Raw genomic sequence first — 16,833 nt, 5'->3', positions numbered from 1 at the left:
ATTTTTTGCCTCTGGAGTCATTGAAGATAAAATAAAAACGGAATTTCCATCCTTCCAGTGTGGGTATGGTAAAGGGAAAATCTAGAAGTGCTGGCAAGGTAGCTCTATTCAGAAAGTCAGATTATATGTTCAAGAAGCAGCTTCTCATAAGGTTACGTATCATATAAAATTTCTCTGACAACAGTTACATTCAGGAAAACACTACTGCTTCATAGTACTTCCTCTTTATTTCAACTACCCAAGATAGTCCTTCAATTCAGCTATATATATGCCATAACTAAGACAATTACTATATACATAAAAATAAGAAATTATAATCTGTACGTGAGATATCTGCCCATGAGATATCTTATATTTTCACACAGCTTCACACAAGCGCTAGATGTGTATGTGTATGTATACTAAAACTTGATAAATGTAAATGTTTCAGTCTTCTCTTACCTGAGAAAAACAATAATCATTAAACTTTCACTCACACTGGTGTAAATACAGAGGAACATGACAGTTAATAGTCACATTGGTTCCTGTGAATCTGTTTATTTACAATCATATGAGTGCATGGTTTGTGTGTACCTGTGGAATTGTCTACCTATGTTGTTTCACTGGCATTTATTTATAAACAAATACTATCATGTTGTCTTATTTAGTTTACTGCTAGATGTAATCCAAGCAGCAGCAGCCAAGTTTTGTGGAGCATGGCAAAAATTTTACCAGAGTACAGTAAACTTAAAGTACAATACTAAGGGACTGCATATGTAACAGTGGTTCTTCTGGCCACCTTTAAAGAATCTGAGGGATTTGATATCATGACTTATTAAGTATCCAAATTAAAAATACAAAACAAATTAAACAAAACACAACAACCCAATAATTAGAGGCACAAAAACGATATATGTTAGTATTCATGCAGGCATTCCTGGAGATGGGATATAAATTTTTCTATAAAGTACACCAGAGGAAAAAAAAAAAAACCAAAAACAGGCAACTAATTTGCAGAAGTAAACAGCTAAAACTGTGTTCTCTGTCCTTCAGAGGATTTTTTAACATTTTCTTCTCACACAAAACATGACTTAGAGAAGAATTTGGCAATGAACTCTTTTGTAGCCCTTATGAAAAAACAAAGTATGCTGATGAATGTCGGGATAATGAGCTGAAAAAAGGCTCAGCAAAGAGGGTATTACTAGAGAAAGAGCATGATGCTACCTGCATTTTCTTCTCTTGGTATTTTTAGGAATTTGGAAAAAGTCCATGAAAGGCTTACAGCTGCCCCTGCTCAGCTAACAGCTCATTATCATCTAACTTTATCAGTATTCCCAAAAGATCAATATAATTAAGATGATTATCTCTAGGAGGATTTCATGGGGTAATATAGAGATAGAAAATATCAGCACTGCTGTTTTTGACAATATGACAGTTACAGTGTAGGCTTTTCTTCTGTTCCCTTTGACAAGACTCTTTGGAAGCCCTGTTTTATTACATCTAGGTAATTTCTGGAATCAGAGCTTAACTATTACAGTTCCACCAGCACACAGGAGATTCACAACAGGGGTGTGACCACTTTTTATGAGTTTTTTACATCAGAAAAAAGTTCAGTATTCACATGGGAAACTTTCTTATTTTAAGAAATACTGAATATTATAAGAAATACTGTGCATATATTACACTGATGATAAAATACATAGTTGAATTATAGCAAACACTGAAACCTTGTTACCATACAGAATTATTGGCAACTTTTGTTCAATTGATAAAACATTTAATTTCTCCTACTTTGCAAACTTTGCATGAACACAGTATACATTAGTAAAATGTAACATGATTTTTTTTTTTATTTAGGCAATTTTAAATACCAGACAGTAAGCTCAGTAGACAGTAGAACGGTAGATGGAAAAACAAAAATCTGCTTTAAAGATAGAAAGACTAACACAGAGCAATATGGTGAAAATGAAGCCAACACACATAAATTCAAAGCGTTTTTGTACAGAGCCTTATTTATACTAGGATACAGACACCTTTATAAGTAGACAGAACATTAAACTGACTGACAGACATGAACATTAGAAAAACGATTCATGTCTGTGCCATTATGTGATTACCTTTATTTAAATTTGAGGATTAAGAATAAAGCCTGAATAGAGATATTCTAAAATCTGTGCATAGTTATACAACAAAGGAAGAGAAGTCTGCCCAGACTCAGTTTACACAGAAGATCGACTGTAGATAAACCTGCTGAGTTGGACCTTTAAAGAAAACTAAGAAAAATGTTCATCTTTTTCCACAGTCAGCTAAGCATTCTCTTCTTTCATGACTCTAAATAGATAGTTGGATGCTTGATTTCCAAGAACAGAGGTGTACATCCTACTGTGGCCTTCTTGTCATTAATGGTCAAGTTAATCCCTTTCTGTAATATTCTGGGTTACAGTGTTGGTCTACATCAAGCTCGGGTATCTAGTGTGCCTCTCCATTCACCTTTCCAAGATAAGTACTCAAGACAATACCATAACATGAGTGGACAATCCAGGGCTTAGAACTGACTATCTATAGTAGAGTTCCACTGGTCTTTCTATTACATTACCTCCATAAAGAAGGTAAAACTAGATGCAGACAATTTTTCTCTAGGGCAATATGTGGTCATTGTGGCAAGGTGTGAATGATTCCACATGACAGTCTTGAGGAGCTTGTTCTGCCTAGATTCCAAGTGAACCAAGAGTTACCTGGACAGTCAGGTACTCCAGGTATGGTGAGAAGCCTCACTGAAAAGCAGCACATAGTAGTTTCAGCCTGGTACTACTCTAGTAAAATCATCTGGCTTTTTGTAGACTTCAAGAAAAGCCAGTGCCATGCAAAAAATAGCAACAAACCACAGCAGGTACTCCAAAAGCACTTACTGAAGTGTTTACCCTCCCTGATGGATGGCATAGCTTGGGATTGTGTTACAGCATGTGGCACTGGTAAGAATATGGTTATCTTCTTCCTGGTAGCAGTTGCAAGTGGATTCTTGTAGGCAGCCAAGACTTAAAGAAGCCCTGATGTTTGTTATTGTAGGTCTTGGCTACACCAGAGATCACAGAGTTAAGAATGGCACTAAGGCCACTTTAGGGATTATAACTGTCAGCTACACTGTATGGATCACCTTTTAAATATAAAGAAATTAGTTTTTATATTACTTTATAATGATATTATTTAATATATATGTAGTATATATATATATACACACATATATATAAATATATATGTAACTCAGTGAATATAAATTCTGACAGGACAAACTGATACATTCCTGTCTAAGGATGTATTATACATTTCTGTATAATTCTCATTCTGAAATGCATGCACATTGAAGCAAAAAAATAGAACCTTTCCATTAAAAACAAGTACTGCCTTATTAAAGCACTGGTAATTTTAAGAGTTAAGTGTGCAATAGGTTAAGGGATTTAGACACGTATAAATTAAAAACTTCTAACACCTAACCTTAGGAGCAAGTTGAGCTTCAAGTGTGGAATTCAGACCCCCAGTTAGTTACCCGGTCTCCATCTAAAATAGACAGAATAGATGAGGTTGGAAGTGACCTCAGGAGGTCATTCTGCTCACCTCCCTTGCTCAAATAGAGCTGCCTACAGCTAGTTGCCTAGGTGTATGTCCCGATGGCTTTTGTACATCTCCAGGAATGGAGACTCTACAACTTTTCTGGGCAAGTTGTTGTATTGCTTGGTCACCCACATAGTAAAAGGGTTTTTTCATTTGAAGCCTCTGTTCTTTAAGTGCCGACTGCCTCTTGAATAGATGGCATAGATGTCACTGCTCATTCATACAGGGGTTTACAGCTTAAAATACAAGAAGACCTTCAATTTCTAATATTAATTAACAATTTTTTGTGTTTGAATAAAAGCTGAGGAAGAGCATGACCCGAGACATATTGTTAAAAAACTTAGACTGAAAAGATGTGTCTCGATATCTATTTTATGGACCACATAACCTAAATACACAAAGTACTAGCTCAAATTCATCCCCATGTTCAAGTTGAATCTGAGCTATGCCATCCATCAGGGAGGGTAAGCATGGGAATGAGTGGTTTAAGTCTCAGGCAATCCCTGGGCACCTGTTTGGGGCAATTTTACAAGCTACAACCAGAGCTGTAGTCACCTAGAGCTGACTACAATTTTGCAAGCTAGAGCCAGAGCAGGAGTCAGCAGTTGGCCCTGGGGGTCTACGAATGCAGTGAACAAGAACCTGTGATTTAACAGAGCAATATTAGCAGCATGTAGATTTGCCAAAAAAACAGTAATGGACATGAGGGAATACTATTTTGTCTTGCAGAGGAAGCTAGTAGAGGCCAAGTACACAGAAATGGACATTAAACACTTAACTTTGATGGAACAAAGAGTTCCCTGTCTGCTTTCCTGAAGGCCTAAGTGGATACCATCAGAAAACACACATGAAAAGCTGGTGCTTGCAGACTAGCTCAGATACAACCATGATGCCCTGTTTAGCCACAAGTAGTGTTAACTATATTGGGAAAGAAAGCAGACAAAAGAGTTTTAGTACAGAGTGGTCATGGAGGTAAGCCATGTACCACACATATAATTAAAGTTGTCTGATTATATGAAATAATAACAGTCATCCAGCTATAAATATAACCATAATTGCTGGGATAGAGTATCTAAAAGATGATTTAATACAAAATTTTGCAATTTTTCTAACTTTGTAAAAGCAAGGAATACAAACTACTATCTAAAAGATTTCATTGGTAACTTTGGAGGCTTTTATCAATAATATCTTTAACAGCAGTAAAATAACTAGTCATTTGTTACTGTTTCATACATGTATTGTTCAAAATGGGTGTGGAAAAAATGCCTCTTTTTGTGGCTGTCTCACATTACTTTTTTTTTCAATTGTTTTTCAAGTAAAGGGAGATTTTTATAGGGCAGAGGGTGAAAAGGTAGAACCGAGGGTAGGAAAGAGCTTGCACGAGAAATACTGCCCAGGAGGCACCTGGGCACAGAGCACATTTCATGAAAGGAGATTTTTGTGGACAACCAGAGGAGCTGTGTGGCGTTTTGTGTTGCTCAGGCAGCCATGCAAATTTGCTGGTCTGAAGCTTCACCAGAGGAAGGACACTATGGGACTAGGGAGACATTTCTTTTCTGCTATTTTTGCTTATTTTGGCTTTAGAATGATAATTTTTTTTTTCTTTTTGCAAGAAAACCTAGCAATAGAGCTGTTAAATATGGCTGAAAGATTTTTGTTCAGAATACTTTTAAAACTAGAAACTAAGAACTTGGGGGGAAGATGAGGTTGAGTAAGCTAATTCTGTTTATTTGCTGGATTATTACTACTTACCACATGATGATTCCTCCATAGCCCTGGGTAACAAAGGCCTTGAGAACAGTAAAAGCCAAGCACATTTGGAATGAGAGCTTCAAGTTCAATTTAAGTCATCTATGGATTGTACCAAGACACCAGAATAGCAATGACCAAATTCAGCAGGTTTACTTTGGTATTGATTCAACCTGACATATCAGAAGGAACAGTTCCCAGGAATGTATCAGATTCTGGTTCAGGGGAAACTCATTTCAATTGCTTTCATTCTGTTAAATGACCCTTAGCTACCAACAGGGCAACTTTACATGTATGTGTGTGTGTGTGTGTGTGTGTGTGTGTGTGTGTGTGTGTGTGTGCACCCCCACATATGATAAGGTAGAAAAACAGTTTTTGCTTCACTTGATTTAAACTTTTTTTTTTAAGTAGGGAATAATCACACAAATTCTACCAGCTCCTGACAGTATTTTGTGTAGGTATCGTCTGTTTCAAGTTTGCCAAATTAAAAGATATACAGCACTACATATTTCTATCATAGAAAACAGTGCTACCATCACCAAAAGTAAACTAGACAGTAATCCTTATTATAGGTTCTGTATTTGAAATACTTAATTCTAACTTATAATAGTACTGAAGAGGTCATCTGAGGCTGAAGAAAAATGTTTCAGCAATGTTCCTTTGTATTTTCAACAGTTACATGTTCTGCTCTGGCAATGAGTCATCTATGATGATTGAAAGTCATCTCCCATTGGGAGAATGATTCTCACCTCCCCTTTGGAAACCTCTCCCAAAAAGAGGTTTTTATTAGGTATACTCTTTTTTAATTATATTTTTTACCTGTATAATTTTTATTCCTGCCAACCAATTTAAAGATATTGAGGACAGACAAACAGAGAAATGTACAATTTGTTATCAGAAAATAAATTAAAACACATTTAATTTTCACAGGAACAAATAACATTTTGGAGGACTTCATTATTCAATGAAATATTATTACTGCAAAATTACCATACTAAGCTAACTGAACTCCAGCTTTTTAAATGTAGTATTAACCATTTCATAAATACCTAATATTTATGAATATTTATACCAGCAACAAAACAGGTGCCGGCATCAGCATGAATAATTTGGTTAATAAAATTAAAATATCAGCAACCTAAACTCTTTCAGGAAAAATAAAAACAAAAATTTCACAAGCTGGGTCCTAAAGATAAGATTCTTTACAAGTTCTAACAGTTACAAATGAAATCTGAAACTCAGAAGATCACAGATGCAGAAACTCTCCTTATTTTTCTCCAAGACTTTTCTAATGTGTGGTTTTTAGGACAGATGCAGAGGCAAGGGAAGAGTCTCCTGGTGCCCAGCTGCTTGTGAGTGCAGGAGCACTGCAGCAAGGAGGGGAGTTGAGCTGAGCTGAGCATTGCAATGGATGCAAGGGAAGCACCGGGCCAGGCAATAAATGAGACAGGAGGCAGGACAGCACCTTATAGTGCCACATCCTGTGGCAATGAAAGAGAGCAATGAGAGCCTCAGGAGACACTTCCAGGAAAGAAATGCTCTCTGCATTTTTTTGAGCCCTCTTTCTGAAGATGAGGTCATTAAGCAGAGGTTAGAGACAATGATTTCCAGGTTCATGAGATACACTGCATGCAAGAAATCATATACTGGGCACTAGCTCTATTCTTCCACAAGCACTAAGGAATATATCATAGAACTTCTTTTATCTGATAAAATTATTTATGGGATATGACTGTGGTGGAATTCTGTTCACTCAGATCCACATACTTCCCTCTTCTAGAAATCTGTAGTCAGGCAGCAGACTATTAGAAGTTTCTACATTAATCTGTTTGAGAAATGAGAAATGACCAAACATAGATACATAAAAACAGACAGGAGAGGTGTGGTTCTGATTCTACATAACATAAATATCTCATTGTGCATCAGCAGCTTTCCTAATTATAAACAGCTCAAAAAAAGTAACCTTTATGCAATAATTAGGCTCATCTACTGTAACATTGCCAAGAACACATTCATCAGACATGTAAATAAATTAATCAAAAAAGGATAAGCATAGCATTTGATTCAGTACAACATCACATTTATAGTACTATATATTTCAGTAGTGGTGTGATTCTTTATTCTCTATTAAATACTACCTCAAAAATGGATATTAATGATTGTTCATTATATTATTAAGCAGATCCACAGAATGCTTAATTTTAACAATTGCATATAATTAAAAAAAAAAAAAATCCAGATTAAGACTTCCCAGAGAAGCGACAATTTGTCTTAATTTAAAAAACAAAAACAAACCAAACAAAAACAACAACAAGAAACCAACTAAAACCCCCCAAAAAACCCCACACCAATCTCCCCCCGCCAGAAAAACCCGCACCACTGTTAATTACTATTGTGGCTATTGTTTTACATCCGTAGTACTGCCATACTGATGTTTTTCCCAGTGATCAAGGAGATCAAAGAAATCTGATGTCTCACAAGGGGTTTGAACTACAGCAAAGAGAATTCCTCTTAATTCCTTGTCAGTTTTTGAACACTGTCCAAATCAGATGAACAACATCTTGCTGTTCTCAATGAGACATGTGTGCAATGGGACTGATAGTCTCAGGAAATTCAGAATAAAGTAAAGAATTTTTTTGCCTTGTATATGAGTTTGACTCATGCCCAGCTCTGCAATGAATCTCCCAATTGTTCTGCAGACTTTCATGGTTTATTTTGCAATCTTATCTCTTTTCTTAGCAACACATTCCTATAGCTCAAACTTACTACTATCACTTTGTGCCACAGTAAGCAGTATCAGTAGAGACCATGGAATAAGCATAGACATTGAAATGTCCTGTCCTTCCTGAAATGAACTTTCTATGTCAGATCCACATCCATACAGGGCACTTGATGTTTGTTTCCACACTGTTGTAAAAAAATTGTGGGGATTAAACTGATTGAATTGACACCTTACACCATCTGATCGCGATCCACAGCGGTAGACATCCATGGAACTACTATGGCGTGTTTCTCTGCTGCGCTCATCTTGCTGTTAACATGATGTAGAGCTGTTATAGCTTGCATGCAATTCTTGGAAGGTGCTTTTTTTATCATCCAAAAATTCTGAGGCTGCAGCAGATCATTCCAGATTCCCATCACAGCTTAATCCTCCCACTCAGTACTCACAGTACAGGCCCCAAATGGTTGCTTCACATACATATTTGCTCAATGAATGCACATGAAAGTGGGTAAGTTCATCTTCTTCCCCTTAGATTTTCACAAATACACTACAAAATTGGTATTTTCCCTAACAGAAACAGCTGATCAGATAAAATGCAGGAAGATGGAAAAGGAACGTGTAAAGGCATAAAGGTAGACTGAAACATACCGATCTATGGGTCTAAAATCATATGGAGATTGTAGAGAACTCCAGAAAACACTGCAAACCGCCCCCAGTGCAATTTACGATATGAGAGTATTGACAGCAACTTGCTCGCAAACCCTGGGTTTGAATGGATGCAGCGACAACACAAACAGGATGACTGTGCCAAAATAGCTAATGTAAGGACTGTTGCATTTACAGAACTTCTGCTAACATGCTTTCCTACTGACAGTCAGGCATTAATAACCTTTCCATAGCCTTAAATGAAAAATACCACATGCAGATTGATAGTTCATACAGATGCCATAGAGGCATGTAAATCACTGGGCTTCATGCTGGAAGTCTAGGAGCAGGTTAGATAAACACCTATGAGGAATGGCAGGAATATTCACAATTCTCTTTCACAGTAAATCCCTTCCACTTCTGTTTTTCTGATGATTTGGTTTAAATCAACTACTGGGCATATTGAAAATTTGCCTTTCCCATGTCTCAACTTGCAAGTTGCATGAGACTTCAGTTCCCTGCATTGTAGAAAAATATTCTATTTAGGAGCAACAATAATGTTACATTAAATGACAAACTAGTTCTAAATATAAAATACCTGGTACTAAATATAAAGTATTTGTTTACAGACTCCTGCAACACCAATAGAAAGAGAAGTCTCACAATGGCTGATGAGTCTTTTCAGCTGTCTTTCACACACTTATTTAAGCAAGGGCATTCACATTGTGTGAGACACACCACAAATGTCTAGAGGTAAGTGGTAAAGATTCCGCAGTGGACCTCGCTCATGTCAAGTGCACACAGGAATATCTCACTATTCTTACCAAAACTTGCTTTTAAACTGCCTTAGACACTGGTGTGTGTCCTACAGTTTCTAAAGTTAAGAACTAGCTAAAAAATCATTCTTCACGTTCATTATTCCTCTGTGTGGAATAGTGCACAGTGAGTTACATCTCTTACTATCCCCAAAAAAATCTTAAAGGGGATGAAGAACCCATCAGAAAGGATACACAACAGGATCCCATATAATGCACCCTGCCCATGATCTGAGACTTCACAGTTTGTACATTTTGTGTGGTACCTGGCTAATGATTTCAGTACCTGAACATAAAAGTTCATATAAACATAAAAAAAATAAAACTGCATTCTGTTATGCCAGAGCTATAATACTGCATTTCACCTGACTATGCTGTCATTTATCCCCTGATACAATCTATATCTATATACATATATGCATAAATATATGTACCCATTCCCAAATAGGCAGCTAACACATTTTGATTGAAATAAGAGAAATATACAGGAAGAAAATTTTCCAAACAGAATTTGTAATTTTTAAAATCATCATGCAGTGTTAATTTAAAAATATTTATTTCCATCTTGATTCTGGAAATAGGACTGAATCCATTAGTATGTGGACTGCAAAGCGAATAAACAGTTTCATTAAGGAGACATGTTAGCTCCAACAATGTTTATTGGGGCAAGCCTGCGCTCCGGCTGCATATGGTGTACCTTTAAATAGGGCCGTTAAAATACCAAATAAAATGTCAAAGTCTGTCAGGTCTGGAGCTTTTATAAATTGTTTAGACTGGGGATAATTTGGGTTTCGTACATCATGCCTCGCAGGTCCGGCGGCACAGAGACCGGAGGAGGAAGGGGCCCGGGAGGATCAGGGGCACGGCCAAGCTGGCAGCCGGGCACCGCCTGCCCATCGCCCCCTCGCCCCCTCGCCAGCCGCGCCCCCTGGCCGCCCCCTCGCTGGGAGGTAGCCCGAGAGCACGCACGTGACTAAACAACCATATTAAAAAAAATTAAAAATAAATAAAACTTGACTTCAAAGGGAGCGCCGCAGCCGCTGGCCGGGATGAGCACTGACTTCACCTCGGGCTGCAGCACCTCAGCACCGCGGGCCGCGGCAGCTCCTGCCCCGCCACACCTCGGCGGCCCCGCTCCCGCCGCCCGGCCCGGAGCCGCAGCCCCGCCGCCCCCGCGCCCCGCGCCCCCGCCCGGCGCTCCCACCCACGGCGCGCCCGGACCTCACCTTCAGCTCCCGGGAGGCCACGCGGGCCGCCAGCTCGATGACACAGCCCACCGCCATGCGTGCCGCCCCGGCCGAGTGCAGCTCGTTCCAAACGGTGTCACTGTCCACCTGAGCAAACAGCCGGCCCCGGGGGGAAGGCAGCGGAGAGGGGAGAGGGAGAGGAGAGGGAGAGCATGAGAGAAAACAAACCCGTGAGGGAGGGCTGGCAGCGTGACAGCCCGTGTACAATAACATCAGTCTTCCGTGCTGGCCGGCTGAAAGGCCTTCTGGACATGGCTTTGCTTATGCTTTTTCTCTGCACGGGCTTCTCCAATGGAAACACATTCCTGTCATGCCTCGCTGCCATTCCCTGTTTAGATTTCTCACTACAAACAGTGCTACATCGGCCCGGCCCGGCCTGCTCGCCAGACGCTCCCCTAAGTTGGCTGGAGAGGCGACGGGGACCTGCCAGCCCCGGGACCATCGGGAATGCCCACCGGGAATGTCCAATGTCCATCGGGAACGAACAGCCTCTGCTGCCGCAGCCCGTGCCTCCAAAGCTCATCAATGGCACATCAGTGACCCCTTTCTTAAACAGAATAGTAACCTCTCGTTTTTCCTTCCCGTGCGGTTGTTTAAAAGCGACTGAAATTAACAATTAATTATTTCCAATAATTACAGCAGGCATTTTTGCTATAGACAGAAAATGGAATTATATAAAGCAAGACCCTTGCTGTATCTCCACTCTTGATGAACTAATAGGTTTTAGCTGGAAGGCTTTATTTTGTAACAGATGAACTAGCTGTTTTAAAGCAGAGAAAGTTATCTTTTGCATCTCTAAATGAGGGAGTGTGACATGTGAGCCATTACATTATAAAGAATGTACTTACTATAAACGTGCCTCTACAGTTTCAATCAGTGTGCTAAAACTTTACTTTTGAAATCTATTTTAATGAGTATTTATTTGCAGAAACTTATCAAAACATATAGGTGAAATGTTGTATATCCCTATATATACTATGTATTACGTAAAGCGGACAAGATGGTGTTAAATAGTCTGAAAAAGTTATCCAAAGAGACAGCCAGACTTCCTCGATGCACCATGGGAAGTGCATTTAATTGTAGCATACCGTACAAATTTATCATGAAAAGAAAAATGGTTAGAAATAGACAAAATACTGTGGCAGATGCTATTTGGATGACTTCCAAGCACACTGAGACATGTTTTCAGTTTGAACCAGAAGCTTCTGTTCCTAATTCCATTAAAAAAAAAAAAAAAAAAAAAAAGGAAAGAAAGAAATCAAGTAATTGAAAATGGATGCAACTGCTACTTGACTCTAGAAGTTCAGAGGAATTTCTCTGATTAGTCATTTGAAACAGAAAGAAGCTTGATATAAGCTTGATCTTCTCTACACCTGTCAAATTACTTTGCCATTACTGTTACAATAATATTATATTTCAAGCTATTTAAATGATCTTATTTTTCAGTATTCTGGACCTGATTTTTCTATCATTTTCATCAGTTTTGTGTGCATGCAGCAGAACTAATGAAAATAGGTTGTATTTGCAGTAGACCTGAATAAGAAAACTGGTTTTTGCTTGCAAAGTTTAGAATAACAGTAGTGACAGCACGCTGTTTTCATCTGAGAAACTCAAATGTTGTACAAACACAATCAAGCATCGTCAGCTTGATATGGGATGATTTATTATACTTGTTTTGTAGAATGGTAGCTTGAGACTCAAAGAAGTAACAGTAGGTTTGGGAAAGATGCACACTGATCAATAGGTAACAAGAAACAAGAAAGAAACCAAGTAGTAAAAAAAGTAATGACATTAGTAACATTAGGCAGACCTTTAAGTTATCTTTCTGTTGCTTTAGAGGAACTGTGAATCAAATTTCATTTTTAAAGGTAATCAGGAGATAAATAAGTAGAGGTCATTGGTTAAATCAATTTAATCAAACTGTAATAAAGTTTGAAAAATACTGTGCAGTATTTTAAATAAGGGGGTATCAGCAAGAGGGCTGGGAGGGAGTACTTTCTTACCATTTTTATGGCCAGCAAATTAAGCTTAAAGTGAAGGAGTGGCTGATGAAAATGATTCAATGGCAGCTGCTATGTACACCAGGGCATGAGCAGGAGCAACCTGCATCCTCAAAGGGACTATGATTCATTTCCAGGAAGGCTGATTAAGTTAACATTGTAACCACAGCTTGAGAGTACCCACCCTTAAGGCAGTTGTCTGCTCTGAGGCATGAGACTGCAGTCTCTCCATCCGCTGAATGCTGAGCATTGGCCAAGGTACAGCATTCATCATTTTCTGCTTTCAGCTGAGTGTGAGGAGACTGAACTGGGACAGTAAGACCAAGTATCTTCCACTGAAAAATTTCCCTCAGACCACTTGAATGACTGCTACCTTAATTTACCTGGACTGGTAGAAAAAAATGGGCAATCAGGAAACAGAAGAGTGTTTCCTGAGAAATTTTTCAAAAATGACCACCTAAATGAACACAGGAAATTTAGGATATTTTAGCTAATCTCTTGGGCATGGTACCTGTAAGGAGTGGTAAAGTCTTAAAGCTAGGGGTTGCCACTTGAAGCTGCATACTTCAATGTACAGTTACTATAATACAAGAAAAGTAACATAAATACATGAATATTTACCTTTAAAAGGTAAATATTACAAACTTAGGTGTCAAGTACTATTTAATAGTCTTGCAAAATTAAGACTGAATTTCTGAGGAACATCTCATGAAGAACAACCTGGAAGAGCTAGCATCACACAGCCAATGCTTTAGCTGTAACAACTAGAAAATGCCATTTCACTCCATTTTATATCTCTGTTAATTCTACATAGCCCCTTAAATGTTTCAGGTGTTTAAACAGAGATTTTCTTTTAGTGTTATTCAGTGTTTACTTTGTAAATTGCTGTTGAAATACAGTGGTATAAATGGCAAACCCATTAAAATTACAGCTACCGGCTGGCCCATTTGTCAGGCTGTATATGAAATGAAGCTCTAAAATCCTACTGATATGCTTTTGTATATTTCTGTGAGATGAAATGGTTGGATTTTGAGCAAGTAAAGGGAATAGGATTAGACACTGCGGTTTCTGGTTCTAGTGCATGTATATATCCCATATATCTGGCAGCCTATCTGTATGCTGACTGTGCATGAATTTGTGACAAATGTGATGCTTTCTGAATCACCGACTATGACAAAGTCAGATGGAATTTTATAAGAGGTTATTTTTGTTCAAGTGCTTTGGGGCAGCCAAAGAATTCAGTAAAAAAAACCTTTCTGGATTAGGATTGTTACTCAGACAATGTAAGACAAAATTTACAGAAAATACAGAATTTGTAGCTGAATTCTTACCCAGAATCTTAGCCATTTTTTCTGTTTAATTATGTCTAATATTTAAATATTATTTCCATTAGGAGTCCTTTAAAAATTGTCAGGATAGAAGAATGTTATGAACTGAACCAAATGAAAAAAAACATTTTTTTAAAGCATCAAAACATCATTATTGAACTATGAGCATACTACACATTTTGTTACCAAAAATCCTATCACTGCTACAGTTCTTCAAAGCAGAACTGTGCATGATAGTGCCAAGAGCCAGAGGACACGAGCCCTATCTTAACACTGGCTTCCTAACACACATATGGATTTACTTCACTCCCAGTTTCCTGAATGAGCACTGTAGGTTGCAGGCTTTTTTCAAGCACATCTAGTATAGCTCAATCATTGGCATGTGTAGCAAAGCTAATACTCTGCAAAGCTACAGATGATAGAAATTAAGCTACCTGTCCCTGAAGTGGATGTGGAGGCATTAAAGAGGAAAGGAATGACTTAAGTAAAAAGAAATGTAGGTAACTTCTCCTGACTGAATGAATTAATATTTCAAGCCCCATGTCTAGAAATTCTCTGCTTTGCACTGCAAAAAAACCCAAAAAAACTTGATATGAATGCTTCCTCTAAGAAATATCTATGTAATAATGCAACTTTAGCAGTGAAGACTTTAAGCATTCTCAAAACAAGCTAATAGACAGAAAGCTTGTACTATAACCCCTTTTGGGCTGGAAAATTTATTTTAAGGAAGACTGACTGTAAAGTTTGAAAATTACCAGCTCCTTATGCTCTGCAGAGGTTGTGGCATATGTGAAAATGGTGACGAAATATACAGCAATATACCTGAAGGAGAGATTCCTTACTTCAATATCTTTCTGAAATCACTGCAGTTGACAAAACTGGAAATGTTCCTTGTCCTGCTATTTAAATTTATCTGGAATCTACCTCATGGGGGCAAAAAAGGAGTGTAATTAATAATTCTAAATCATTTCTAAGATACTTGCGTTTTGTTTTACCTGTCCTTCCAGCTACAACACCTCTTCGTTCCTCATCTTCTATTTCAGTCCTCTTTTTCCAGAAATCTCCTGGGATCTGCCAAGTGGTCATTGCATCACAGCTCTGCTGACTAGAGATGCTCACAATCTGACTAACCTTTCCAGTTTTTACACCCTGCATGATGTATTCACCTGTGAGAGTTATTTCCTAAATTATTGTTAACTCTGAAGTTGCCTTGAATACATCCCCAGTGAAAACTATATGACAATATAGCCCAGGCTACTGCTTTGGGATGAATCCAAAGCATCCTAGAATTTTTCTCTCCCCATTCCTCCTCCCACCCACAAACACACATCTTGTGATTTAATGTAAATTCATTTTCTGCAGTGGAATTCTGATTTTACTCCTAAGAGGAATTAAAAATACACCGAATTGCTCATCCTGCTCTAGATTCTCTGCACAATTGTTGCAATCATTAAAATCAAAACCTGTCCTCTTAGAGATACCACACATCCCCACAAGAGACACTCATTTTCTGACAACAGGTCAAAAATGCAATTTGTCATCTAGTTGTTCATGGAAACTTTGACCTGTCATTCTCCTTGGATAACAGTCATCATATTCTGTGTGTCCAATATTCTGGACAACAAGAAGTTTGAAAGGATTCTTTGCCCTTTCATGAAAAGAGTAGAGATTGGGCTCAGCTGTTCTTGGATGGAAGTTAGTTAAGTATGCATTTCAAATTGATACATTTCAGCACAGACGTAGAAAAACAACTGTGTTAAAAAAAAATCTGTCCTTTGATATAAGTGGTTCTAATACTGAGAAGTACATGAAGTCTGGTCAGCTCACAATAGTGTAGCTATATGCAGTAAACAAACTGATTAAGAATTAAGAACAAACTGACTGTGACAAATAATACTGGAGAATACTGACTGATACTGAAATTTAAAAAAATCTAGATGTTTCAGAGCAAATTCCTGTGTTTTAGCTTTAAAAGCATTCAGAGTCTCACACTCTTTCACTTATGCCAGAGCATAAGTGTTTATGTTTCCATTGCTGGGGTTTTTTTAATATACTGGCATGAAAACAGAAATTAAATATTTTTCTGAAGTGTTTCAATCTCTAAAAATTGTGTGGCATTTCGGTATCACTTCCAGCAAGGAGTCTGTCATTCTTAGAGGCAGTTGGTGCCAGCTGATGCTGCCACATAAGTTTGCAATATTTTGCTTCTGACCATGAGCAGTGCAGCTTCCCAGGTGTCACGCTCATAGCTCTCACCTCCCACTCTTACAGATGTCCTGGTGATCATTCATCACCTCTGTGATTTCCACCAGGAAGCAAAAGGTCCTCAACGTGCTTCTCAGCTGCTGTTTCATCTCACCATGACTAAAGAAGCGAAGGTGTGCACATCATCTCCAAGGAACAACTTCTAATGAATGGCCTGTCAGCCATGTCACTCGTCAAGGAACAAAGGAGAAGAGGTTTGCATGGCTGACGTCTTTTCCATAAATTCCAGATAAAGGAAGTGTGTAAAAGTGTACTACTTTAGGAAAAATATGTACAGTGTGCTTCCTTTATTTTTACTGCTATTGCAGCTGAATCAAGGATTTTTTTCTGTCAAAGGCATTTCCAGCTGTTTTGATGTAAAATGCCTACCATAAAGAGTACCCAGAATAGCAGCTTTGCATATTTTCTTGCCTACAAGTGTGATTACAAATTATTTGTGAAGGGCATGTGATCTTTAGGCTCCAGCAGGATGAA

At 38.2% G+C, this 16,833-nt stretch overlaps 1 protein-coding gene across 15 annotated transcripts in view; it reads right to left on the bottom strand.

Moving 5' to 3' along the window:
* HDAC9 (histone deacetylase 9) overlaps nucleotides 1–16,833 on the bottom strand; it is a 458,175-nt gene that overhangs the window by 102,154 nt on the left and 339,188 nt on the right. For all 15 annotated transcript variants that reach the window (XM_032746695.3, XM_032746699.3, XM_032746701.3 and 12 more), the window contains one exon: nucleotides 10,746–10,853. In XM_032746695.3, the coding sequence (XP_032602586.1) occupies nucleotides 10,746–10,853 (108 nt within the window). The remainder of the gene's footprint in view (nucleotides 1–10,745; nucleotides 10,854–16,833) is intronic.

The sequence above is a fragment of the Taeniopygia guttata genome, chromosome 2 (genome assembly GCF_048771995.1).
Source record: "Taeniopygia guttata chromosome 2, bTaeGut7.mat, whole genome shotgun sequence".
In the NCBI taxonomy this organism is placed as follows: domain Eukaryota; kingdom Metazoa; phylum Chordata; class Aves; order Passeriformes; family Estrildidae; genus Taeniopygia; species Taeniopygia guttata.
The sequence above is the reverse complement of the archived record's forward strand: the minus strand, read 5'-3'. Positions and strand labels throughout refer to the sequence as shown.